Genomic DNA, 12,551 nt, shown 5'->3' with positions numbered 1-12,551 from the left:
CCCTGCCGGCGTGAAGGTCCCAACACCGGAGGGGAAATACTGTGCCATTAACCCTGCCAATCTCTGCATTTTCACTTCACTGATTGACTGAAGACTGGTGTAACTGCACCACCCCAAGAATAGCTCCTGGACCATCACAAAAGCAGTTTACACTTCCTAAGAGGACGTGCTGAGGGTTTCACTCCCAGTGATATACAGAGCTGTCGGTCTGAACGCTCACAGGCAGCACAGAACTGCACGGCACCGAGGCCTCCAGCGCTGCACAAGGGAGCCAGGAAGGAGGGAGCGGCAGGGCTGGCCATCACCACTGACAGCCTCAAACAGAATTTCAAGCTGCCTTCCAAAAGCACAAAATAAAAACACTGCAGAGCAGAATCTGCTCACAGAGAAGTCTGCACCTGCATCAGTATTCCCAGGGTGTCAGCCCCGACCCCAGAAACAGCTCCACTCCAGATACCCTGACTCGGGACTCAGCCCCGGATACAGTTTCCAGATGAATTTTAATTGCATTACATGCTACTGATTTCACATTCACAGGGGACATCTACAACAATTTCTTTTGTGCTACCATTAACCACTTGCACAAACATTAAACAAGCCAACACAAACACTTATTTCCCTCCAGCTACAAACACAACTCATTTTTACCTGTGCTTTCTCCCACATTCACTCCTGGTGCCCCATCCACCTACAGCTTCATGCGGCAACCCCTAATTCCAGGCTTTCCTTGCCTCCAAGCAAATGACTTGTACTCACATGTCAATCTCATCAAAATTTTGAGACATACCAAAATCTTCACAGAAATCCATCTTTTGTAAGCAAACAGAAAACCTCCCCAAACATACGTATTAAAATTCACCTGAGCCCAAAAGGAGCAACTGAAATTCACTCAGCCTGGATTGCTAAGATCATCTGAATTATCTGCTCCCTGCCCTCACCATTGCTAGCAAGGATGATTTGTAGTTAACTTGGAACTTCTAGAATAAGAAGATTGCATGCAGCAAGTGCTCCTCAAAGATCCAAATATTCTGGAAACTTGGAGTTTATAAATGACCATGCCTGCATGGGAGAAGGAGGAACGGGAGTTTCTCTCCCATTTTCCTTTTCACTCCAAAGCCAGCTCCCGTCTCTGCACAAGCCCAGCCCTCAGCCCCACGAGCGCTGCACGTACCTGGATGTATCGCAAGGCACTCCTGAGGACACTGAGGTTTGAGGTCTTCTTATCATCTACGTTGGGGATGTTGCGCTTTAATGTCTCAAAGCACTCTTTCAAATGTGCACGTCTAAAGAAAACACAGGTGGGTCGTCAGCTCACAGGACACACACCAGAAATCAATTCCACCAGAGGGGAGAGCTTAACTGGGGCCTTAATCCAGCAAAGCACCTACACCTGTGCATAGCAGCCCACCCAGCACAGCATGCTCACAGCTGAGCCAATTCACACCAGCAGAGATTGTGCCTGGATTCTATCCCAGCTTTGTTAGGAAGACTGGGCAACCTTAAATGAAATATCTCTCTCTGCTGGTGCTCACTGTCACCATACCTCCAATTCAGCTAGTCAGGCTTGTAAGAGTTTTGGGTCAGAAACTGATGTTTATTCTGTATTCACACTGTACATTGACCCCTGATTTTGAGTATTTTACTCCTTTTAAATTAAAAGAGAGTCACACTGTTATGCACTGTTATTGCTTTGTGGGATCAGGGCTTTGCAGGGTGACTGGGATGCAATGGTGCAGTTAAACAGAACATACTGGGAAGCAAGAAATGCAGAATTGAGCTACAAGAAAGCAAAGCAACACTGCAAGATTCAGTAAAAGTCACTAAGAATTTTATTCAGGTTATCTGTTTAAAAAACAAGCAAACAAACAAACAAAAACCCACCAAAGCCAAACAAATATTGACAGACAACAGGCCAAAAAAAAAAAAAAAAAAGGAGGGGAATTACAATTTTAAAACCCAAACCCCTGGCTTTCTACGCACCTGTTCTTCTCCAATTTATTATGTACTTCCCTGGTCCCAACCCTGTAACCCAAACAGAACAAAGATCAGCTCAGTGTCAGGGTGAAAACTCCTGCATTGCACCTGTGCTTGCAGCAACGTCTGTGTGTTGAGGAGATAAGGAAGATGCAAAAGCAGCAGAGGTGTTCAGATATCACTGGTTTAACATTAAGTACATTTGTATCTGCCTATAATGTTTCAAGATAAACTCCATACTTTACATGTGCATCAGGTGAACTAAGCATTGTGCATATAACGCACATAAGATACAAACAGGTGTGCTGTGTGTGTATATACACAGACACAGCTCCTACCAACAACAGGGAAAGACACGAAGTATGAATTTTAAATACTTGTACAGTCCCAGAGAGCCCAGATCCTGACCTGGTTCTGTGCCTACAGCTCCAGTGGGACACGGTTTGTGCAGTTTCAAATTCAAGCACATGGGATTGGGCAGACACTTCCAACTGCTTTGGGTTTTTACTGTGCATGAAACAACACAGCTGAGGATAAACATGGAATGAAGCAATACAGGAATTCTCCAGTCACTGCTCAAGGAAAAACCAGTGAGTTTCTGGTTTTGGGGTTTGAGTCCACCCACTCTCTGAATCAGAGGAGTATTTTTAGGAAAAGCCAAACAAATATACATGTTATCTCAGTTTTTCAGCTACAGCAGTGATAAGGTACATTAGCAGACATGGAGATTTCAAGTATCTTTCATACACTGTGCAAAGTAATTATTTGCCTTTGACTGAAAATATGGGACATTGAGGTAATAATATCTAATAAATTGACACAGATACTTGACAGCATTTTCCCATGAAACATTTACAGGCTGAAAAAGACATCTTTTTTGTGCTTATGTCTAATGGAGCAATTCTGGGGGGACACAGTGATGGTGCTGTGCTCCACACTGGCACCATAGCCCCCCCACCTCCCAGGGGCAAAGCTCAGCCTGACAGCACAGCAGCAGTTTGTGGGTGCACCTGCAGCCACCCCACTGCCCACTGCCTGGGCAGCCAAACTTGTGCAGCCTGCCCTGGTACCCCCGTGCCAGCAGAAACCTCCTCCACAGCTCCCTGAACCCACACAACATCCATGACAGGGTCTCTTGATTAGTGCACAGCCTGACAGACCCTTCCTGCAGTTGCGTGTTTTACAGACACGCTCTGAAGATCCCAGTCTTCTTAGAGGAAGTACACTGGCATTTTACCACAGACTTTATCTTCACAAACTCCTGTCTGCATTACTTTTGCTGTTTCCTTCTATGCATTTTGGGATCACTATATCCCAATGGACAGTAGGAACCCTTTTTCTGTCCACTACACATCTCCTCCAGCCCCCGTGGGAGTCACACACCATCTCCAACACCACTGCCAAGAGTCATCCCCCTGCTGCAGGCAGGCAGGAGAACAGTCAGAGGCCCAGACAGCACAGCCAGGAGGGAAGACTGAACAGATCCAGGTCACTTATCCTGCAGGAAAACTGAGGGGCCAAAGGAAACAGGTAAAACTGCTGCAAGAAGGGAATGGTTTGTTCTCCCAGTCCACAAGCAGTAATACCAGACTCCGTATTGGGATACTGTGGTCTGGAAACAACCACCTACAGAGAAGGCAGGGTCTCCACCAGCCAAAGCCCTTAGGAACAAGCCGGACAAACACTAACCTGGAGCAACATCAGAGCCTCAAGTCCTGTCAGAGAGTGAAGGCAGACTAAATAGCCTTCAGCCCGTTCCAGCTGCAAGACTCTGAGCAAGCAGGAGGCCCTTGGCACTTACAGCACTAAGAAACTAAAACAGCAACTAAGGTGATCTCTGTCCTCGGAATAACATCTCCCAAATCCCATTCCAGTTTTCAAGAAAGCTCCCACAAGCAGCAGTGTCCTTTGATTTCCCTGACCAGTACAAGCAGAGATCTTTCGCCAAACATAACACATGATACTCCTTGAGATCAGACAGGCAGTGCTGGGACTTGCTTCCTAACACAGTTCTGGCTTGGAAAAAAAAAATCCTTATACAGAATCTTACGGTGTGGAGTGAGAGAGGAAAATAAAAACCCGTCAGGCTAAAAAACCCTGCTTTCAGCAATTCAAAGACATTAAACATCCACAGGTCTTGGTATTTCTGATCTGACAACACTTTGCACAAGCAGGAGCTGCTCCACACACAGTGCACTCACCCTCCAATTCTCTTCTTGAGCTCGATGGGTTTCATGTCGTCTGCCGGCGCCAGCTTCAGAGCGCCGAGCGGCGCGGGCGCTCCCGGGTGCTGCAGGGGCTGGATGGGCTGTGGGACCACATGGTGCTGGGAGATGGCCAGCACCGGCGCCGCGTAATGCTGGAGCTGCTTGGGGCTGCCCGACGGCGGGGTCGCAGCTTTCCCATCCGGCAGGTGCGGGCCCGGCGCGGGGGCACTGGGCCCGGGGGGGAGATGGGCACCAGCAGTTCGCTCCGGGGCTCCTCTGGGGATAGGGCGCTGTTGGCCCGTGGCACGCTGGCCTTGCCCGCCTTCTTCTGCTCCTGCTCCCTCTCCAGGCAGAGCTTCTCATGCTTCTCATTCTCCTCTGCAAGAGAAACACCCACAGTGAGCAATGGCGCTTCCATGACCTTCCCTGGGCACAACCTACAACCAGCTCGGGGCAGGATCCTTAAGTTAAAGTACCCTGGGTTTTATACTATCCTGAGTAAATCCCAGCTCAACGGACACTGCACTGACACAAACACATCAGGGCACCTCTTTACTGCTGTGCATTTTAATCAAGCTCAAACTTGGCTTTGATGTGTGTATGTTCCTGTATGTTTTTAGAACACCAGACAATGTAAATGAAATCTGTGTGGCCCGACTAGCAAAATAAACCTCATCAAACGCAATCCAGGGCTCTGGCTTTAATTGTGTGAACATGGCACAAACAAAATTTATTTATACAAGTCCTGTGGCGCCAGTGGCCCAGCATCTAGACATTGTGCAGCCTTAATCAAATATCTCCAAACCCACCATCCATGAGGCTCTGCAGATCCCGCTCCTGACAACCTCTGAGGAGCTGCAACAAAAAGTGGTGCACCAACCTCTTCACAGTAATATACAAATATTTGGAAAATTAAACCTTATTTTATCAAGGGAAGGATTAGGGGAAGGACACGGACAGTTGGGTGTTCGGTGTTATACAGTCACCAATATCAGGTAATTCAGAGGAAGCTCTAAGAAACATCCCAAGAGAGCCTCTCCCAGGAGAAGCTTGGGCTCAACTGAAACACTGAAGTCAGAATGTGTATTTAGGAAATTAGAGAGAAGCGCGTGTATACTGCTACCTGGAATTACCAGGTTATGTTCAACCCCCCAGTGATCTTCAAGAAGAATCTGTATTGAACATAACACGTGGAACAAGGGGAAAAGGGCCCCACCAGGCAAGGAGCTGCCCAGCCCTTGCCACCTCAGAGGGTCCCTGCCACTACTGGGATACTTTCTAACCCACCTTTTGATTTTGACGGGGGCAGTGCAAAACCTAGAGAGCAACAAAGGGAACAAAACTCTTATTCCCGATTCTGAATGCCCTTTGGTACGTGTGACCGCACAGCAACACTGACCCAGATTCAGCTGACACGGTTTCCTGAAGTTCAGCTGCAGCAACAGCCCAAACACACCCCAACCAACCTTAGGAGCCCACGAGCCAGGTCAAGCAGCCAGCTGCCAGGGTAAACACTGTCCAGCACCCACACAGGGAGAAACCACCCCCTGGATCGAGTTCTAGCACTGGGGCTGCAGCCCCAGCCTCTGGCCCTGCAGCATGCACAAAAGCACCACACGAAATTCTGTCATCAGGAAGGATTTCACATCCATACAGCACTCTTCCCAAGGCTGCCCAAGATTCAAATCCAAAGTTTTCATTCAACTTCTGCAGCACAAGTAGGGTTAGGTAAGCGAGTGAAAGATCTGACTGACTCCAAAACAGGAGAGAAGTTGCTTAAGCAGCAGCTGAGGCTGAAAGCTGCGTTTCTCTGTATTTTCTTGAAATATTTCAGGGTATTATCAACAGTTCCTTAAAGGAAGAAGCGAAGCAGGCAAGGGTGGCAAAAACCCCACCAGGAATCCCCTGATGCAAACACAAATCTTAGCTACCGACAATTTCGGAGCAGTTCAGTTGAACAACACTAATAACTAATAAAGAAAAGCCCTTTGTCTGCAGATCTTTTGCTCCACTTTGCTGCTGGTTCGCAGCCAGAGCCAATGCAATGGCCCTGGCACAGGGTGCATGAGGAAACCCAACCCTGAGGACCTGCTGACTCACGGTGCTCCCTGAGCACGTCCAGCCACGCCGCCAGCACAGGCACCCGGCCTCAGGGACAGAGAGCAGCCGGGGGCTGACCGGCACCACCTTCCCAGGCACACATCAGACCAAAGCCCACACAGCTTCCACCCAGACTTAAAACTGCACCGAGACCGAGAGGAAGGAGCAGCAAAGGAGTCATTAATGGGAACCCCTGGCAGTGCCAGGGTCTGGTGAGGACAGCAGGACCTGCCCGGGCACCTGGAGGTGGCACTGCCACAGCGCAGCAGAGGATGCAGCCAGGAGACCCGAGATGTGCCCTGATGGCAGCGCTGCCAAGCGGGAGCAGGAGTCAGCATGGAACTCCTACAGCCACTAACATTCATCGGGGAAGGGACAGAACAGGGAAGCAAGGTTACAGCAGGCAACACTGATCAGAAGTACTTATGTAAATGCCTCTGGAAGCAGGTGCCGCCCTTGGGCTGCTGACAACCTGCCAGCAAGGCCTTTGGTGTTGCAAATCTTTAGCTCCCTTGAGCTAAAGAGTTTATTTAAAGGATTTTTTTTTAGCCAAAATCTGACACCAATGAGCCACTATCCTCTTGGGTCTGACTTACCCACAGGCAGAAAGGACCCATGCTCCCAATTCCAGCAAAAGGACTGGAGGGCCCCAAGCCACCTCTAAGAAACCCTTCCACTGGGTGGTGAAGATCTGTCTCCTGCTTGCTTTGTAATCACACCTTGCACACAAACCAAAGACACCCTTTGAAAAAAGCTTCCCCAAGCTCTGTTTCCCCATATGAAGGAAGCTCACCCACGTTTGGTCACATACACAGTTCAAGGATGGGTGATCAGCATGCCGTGTGCTCAGACGCACGCGAGGCTCATTCCTTCCCATGTGGCACACTCAGCACATGAACTTCAGCAAGCCCAGACACAGAAAGCAGCCAAGGCTCAGGGCATCCCCCTTGGGCAAGAGGACAGCTGAATCCAAAGGTGCAGCCCAAAACTATGTGTAATTTCCATCCATTCTACACACTCCTAGCAAGGAGACTGAGGACAGAACAAACCATGGGAGTGAACCAGTCCTGAGAACCCCCAGAGGGTGTGAACCACAGCCCAGGCATGAGGGGTCCTGGAATCCCACCCTGCCCACACCACTCCACTTGCCAGCAGGCTCACATGGCAAGAGTAGGCACCTCAGGTCCCTGGCCATGCCACCCAGGCAGAGACAGCAACACCAGCAGCCATGGGACAGAACAGCAAATCCTGTCCCAGGAAGACACAGAAACAGGGTCAGCACCCCTGACCAGTGGCCTGGTGCTATTTTAGGGCCTTGATGATCCAGAAATAGACAATACCAGGCACTCTTTGTTACCTAATAATCTGCTGCATTTAAATATATCTTGTCCCTTTTGCCTGCCCTGGAAATAACACCCATCTGTCACAGCCACTGCTACCAGGGCCAGCCAGGGAGCAACAGGCAGAGCTGCACGTGCCCTCGGGCTAGCAGCAGCCAGGGCACGGCCCAAGCCTCCCGGAACCATGCTGGAGGAGCAGGCCTTAAGGGACGTCAGTGCCCTCTGAATGTGCCTACCTTTCACTAGGGACACTATCAGTACTCAGAATTTACCAAGGGCGTGTGCCTTTGCATAGCCAAGCATCCTACCTCTGTGTTTGCTCAACCGAGAACATCTCTAACTCCAGGAACAGTGAGGCAGTTCTGTGGTGTCATTTTCTGAATGGTCTGAAGTGTTTTTCTGAATCATTCAATGCTTCTGGGAGCTATCCTGCACACCCTGAACTGCTCCAGCCCCGGAGAGGAGTGCCCTGGGGCATCACTCACACTGGATATGCAGCAGTGTCACCTGCGGGAGTCACTCCAGGCTCCTACCAGGAAAGTGCTGGGTACAGCAGTCTCCCGAGGCTGCCCTGGAGGGGGACGGTCATGCCAAGAGGAAGGCCAGGCTGGAGCCTGGAGGTTGGTTTCTGTTTCTGCAGGTCCCTGGCTCTGCAGGGGAGAACCAGGAAAGGGGAGATAAGAACAGTCAGCAGAACTGGAGCCCAGCAAAGCTCAGCCTCAGCCAACCAAGCTCTGAGTCACAGTAAATGCTGCTGACACCAGAGGCTGCAGCACACAGCCACAGGCACTTCCAGGCCCAGGAACAAGCTTTCAGGACTGAGAACCCTTTGAAATCAGGACCCTTTTCTGAGTTCTTCTGAATTTTGGTTGACAACAGCACAAGCCCCACTTTCCTCTCCCACCTTTGCTAAAACACCTAATCTGCAGACTGGGTCACCATTCACTGCTAACAACCACAATACCCAAATCTCCACTTTCTCAGCCAGAGGATGATGACGACACCTTTATGTCGTATCTCTAAAGGCAAAGGAAAATCAGCCTTCATGCGAACTATCCCTCCTTAGCACCAACCAGTACAGACCATTAGTGAAACCAGGGACCTCGGTATCCAAACCTGAAATCAGTTAAGAGAAATGACAAGGTGATACTCTTGCCTGACAAAATTTAGGGAGCACACAGTTTATTAGTACTTTATGGAGCCAGAGGGCTTACAAGGAAACATTTACTTTCAACGAAACAATTGCAGCTCCTGGAACACAGGAGGGAAAGACCCTCAAGGAATCTTGAAGTAGTTCATCTCCTAAGCCCCAAAGAAGAATCAACCATAACTAAATAAATACCTGGCAGACATTTCTCAAATCAACAGCTTCTCCAGTCTCTACATATAATTTACACTGTGCTTTAATAAGCTATTCCAGTGCTTAAATGAAACCCTGAATCAGCTCCAGAGTAATTTTAGCTGCATTTTATTTACAACTAACTCTTTGTGGACAGAAGAAAGAAATAAAGAGCCAGGATTTAGCAGCACTACAAAGTAAAAGAAAACAGATCAAGAGTGCTGAAAAAATAAAGCCATCATGGAGAGCCTCATCTATACAGACACGCCAGGGCCCACTGCCAGCATGCCGATCGTGCCACGGGCTGTCCCGGCTGCCACACCGCAGCTTGGCGGCCTGGAGGGATGTAAAACTCCTGTTGTACCTTTCTGTGTGGCACTTGGGATAAAGTGCAGGAAAACACTGGCTCTGACAGGCCACGTGGGCACCAACAACACATGCTGGCTCTGCTCCACCATCTGAGGAGCTCGACCTGGGCAACCAAGCAGGTGAGCTGTCCTACATGAGATGGGCCTCTGCTTTTCCATTGGGCATCGGCGTTTTTAAGGGAGACAAAGTAATGCACTCTGATAAAAGCCATGTATTTTTGTCAGCTGAACATCTTCTGTGTCACAGTTCAGAGCAAGAAGCGGCACAGCTGACAGGCAGGACCCAACCCACCTGCTCCCACACACGAGGGCACCACTGTCCCTACTTCTGGTCCAGGGACAGGGCACAGACTGCAGGAACACAGTGAACAGTGACATACCTTAAATGTACGGGTTGGAAAAGAACAGCTAACATGAACTGACTTAATAAACTGTCTTATAAACAAACCTCATATTCTTAAAACAGACCAAAAAGCCCACAGATGTGCCCTCAGAAGAAACTCTGAGACCCCGCTTCATCCATTACTGGCAAGTGCTCTGCAGGCTGCTTTGAGTCAGCCAGCAAACACGCTGCTCGTGTGTTACACAGCCAGCACAGTGTGTGTGTTACACAGCCAGCAAACACGCTGCTCGTGTGTTACAGACCCAGCAGTGTGTGTTACACAGCCAGCACAGTGTGTGTGTTACACAGCCAGCAAACACGCTGCTCGTGTGTTACACAGCCTGCAAGGGAGCGCAGACAGGTGAAATGAGTTCAGTGAGTCATGGCAAAACTGGATCTGGCAGATAACAGCCAGCCTGTTAAGTAAGCATGTTTGCTCCAGGTAACATTCCTCGATCCCGTGAGGAGAACAAGGGCTCACTGCTGCACCTTCATCCCAAGGCTGAGCAAGGGGTTGTTTCCACAGGCTCACTCTAGCCAGCTTTCTTCTCAAGGAAGTGAATGGAAATGTGCAGATTACCTTTTAGAGTCCTATCTCCATGCTTGAAAAAGAGGGAAGAATCAAGGGTATCTGCTCATCAAAACAGGGAGTCGCCACCATCACCTGAATTGGCTGCACCAGGGCAGTTATCCCTGCAATCCCATGACAATTATCCTTGCCACCCCCAATTCAGACATTGCTGTGTCACAGAGCAAGGCTCTTCCTGAAGTCAAAGTCTAATTGTCAGAATAAGCCCGTTGTCCTTGGAACTGCAGTGCAACTCTCCTGTACCCAGAAGCCTCTGGAAATAGATAAACTCACGCTGTGTGTTGGGAGGTGCTTTAACTACCCCTGAAAGAAACCCAGGTGGGTGTGCAGCCTGCAGCAGCCAGTGAGGCCAAGGATGAGGCCACACACCCCTGGAGACGCTTGGGACTTGTGTGTGCACCCTGGTGAGACAGGAAGAGGCTGAAGGGGCAACAAAAGCCACACGGATATCTGCTGGGACACAAAACTGACCTGAGCAGAGGCACTGGTTATGGCCAGAGGGACAGGACGTCACCGCCTGGATGCCAAGCATGCACTCACGGGAACCAGCCCATGGGGCATCCAGCAGAACCCCAGTCCCATGTCAAGGGCTTGAGCTCTCCCAGCAGCTGCACCCCAAAGCTGGAGATGGTTCAGGCTGCACCCCAGTAACTATCAACCACAAAAAGAATGACAGAGCAGTGACAAAAGCTGCCAGCCTGACCTCCCAACAAGTCCAAGGAAAACGTGAAGATCCAAACACTGTCTGCTTTCAGGGAATCATTCCTCTCCTCTCCTCAGAAAGCCCTCCCTCTGAGTCCCACACCACACCCAGGACAGCCTCCACTGCCTCTGTCCGGCTGGAGGTGGCCCCAGCACTCCGGGCAGGCAGAATGCCCAGCTGTACCTCACACACCACATTTTCCTGCAGGTACTGCAGAACTCCACCTCACCAGGGATCCCCACGGAGGAGACCTGTCATACCTTAACCCTCTTCCCGCTTTGAGCCATTCCTTTCTCCAATACCTTTCGGGTTTCTCTTCTCTCAGTCTTCTTCCTCATAAAGTCAGGATGAGTGGCTGAATGGGAGACGTTTCCCTCCTTTATTCCCAGGTATGAACAAACAACAGTGTAGGTATTATGGGTGTTACCATGGGGTTGGTGCAGCCCCACGGACCAACTGCAGCCCACACTGCTGGTCACGTCACCAGGGGCTTCTGGGCAGTCCCTGTCCTGCTCAAGGCTGGGCACTGCTGTCAGCAGCCCTTAGATGAGTTCAGTACACGTTTTTTAATGCTGTTCCCATAATGGATTGATTTTCAGGCCAGACTGGATCCCTGGAGTTCCACAGTGTAACTGGGGGTATAACACAGACCATAACACTTCTCAGAACACAAGATTTCAAAGGAGAGTAGAGGATGAAGGCAAGGGAAGGAAGCCAACCCAGAAGACTTCATTACTCCCCAGTCTTTCTCAGCTGTTCCTCTGCTTGTGTTCTCCCTTGACATCTTCCTGCCACCCAAAGGTCACTGCAGGGCTCCTCCCTCCTGTGCCAGTCTTCCTGGTGTTCAGACTTCCCTGAAGTGGCCACGTTTGCACTGATGCTGCTGGTTCTGCAACCACCTCAGCCCTGACACGTATCTGCAGCAGGCACAGTGACTGTGCCCCCCAGCAGCACCCAGAGCCCTGGGCACGCTCGTGGTGGTGGCAGCTCCTGCCTGCAGCGGGCTTTGTGTAACACCACAACCCCACACATCCCTGTGAGCTGCTCCTGGAGCTGGGAAACCTGCATGATGTCCTTTCTTTGGTCTGTTACCCTACCCATGCCCTGCTCAGCAATAATTCCTGCCTCAGAAGTTGTCCAGCACAACAAGCCAGGTCCCTCCTGCCCCTCTGTGTCCCAGACCCTAGCTTGTCCCACCCACTCACAAGATGCTCCCACAGCGCGGGATCGCAGTGGAAGTCTCTCCCAGCAGCAGGAGACAAACCCAACCGCTTGCAGAGGTCGAGCCCCGGGTGTTTTACTGCTGTATCCTGAGCACAGCCGCCACCTGTAAGCCCGGAGCCGGTATCGGCACAGGAAGGGTGGTGGCAAGGGGACTGTCACGGGCTGGGAAGCAGCACCGGAGCTGTCACCCGCCCGGGCGGGGAGCGCGGACTGGGCGGGCCCTGCCGTCTCCAGATCCTGGGGTTTGTTACGGGCTCGGGAATCCTCCTGGCCCTGCGCGGCCCCGCATCACCGCATCCCCCGTCTGCTGCGTGACTCATCACCG

At 50.6% G+C, this 12,551-nt stretch overlaps 1 protein-coding gene across 1 annotated transcript in view; it reads right to left on the bottom strand.

Moving 5' to 3' along the window:
* Positions 1-4,680, bottom strand: part of MNT (MAX network transcriptional repressor) — a 19,621-nt gene extending 14,941 nt beyond the window's left edge. Inside the window, 4 exon segments of the mRNA XM_017730870.1 lie at positions 1,172-1,283; positions 1,981-2,022; positions 4,176-4,393; positions 4,396-4,680. Of these exon segments, the coding sequence (XP_017586359.1) occupies positions 1,172-1,283; positions 1,981-2,022; positions 4,176-4,393; positions 4,396-4,599 (576 nt within the window). The 5' untranslated portion in view covers positions 4,600-4,680.
* Positions 4,681-12,551: the final 7,871 nt, after the last annotated feature.

Source organism: Corvus brachyrhynchos, unplaced genomic scaffold (assembly GCF_000691975.1).
Source record: "Corvus brachyrhynchos isolate BGI_N302 unplaced genomic scaffold, ASM69197v1 scaffold283, whole genome shotgun sequence".
Taxonomy (NCBI): domain Eukaryota; kingdom Metazoa; phylum Chordata; class Aves; order Passeriformes; family Corvidae; genus Corvus; species Corvus brachyrhynchos.
The sequence above is the reverse complement of the archived record's forward strand: the minus strand, read 5'-3'. Positions and strand labels throughout refer to the sequence as shown.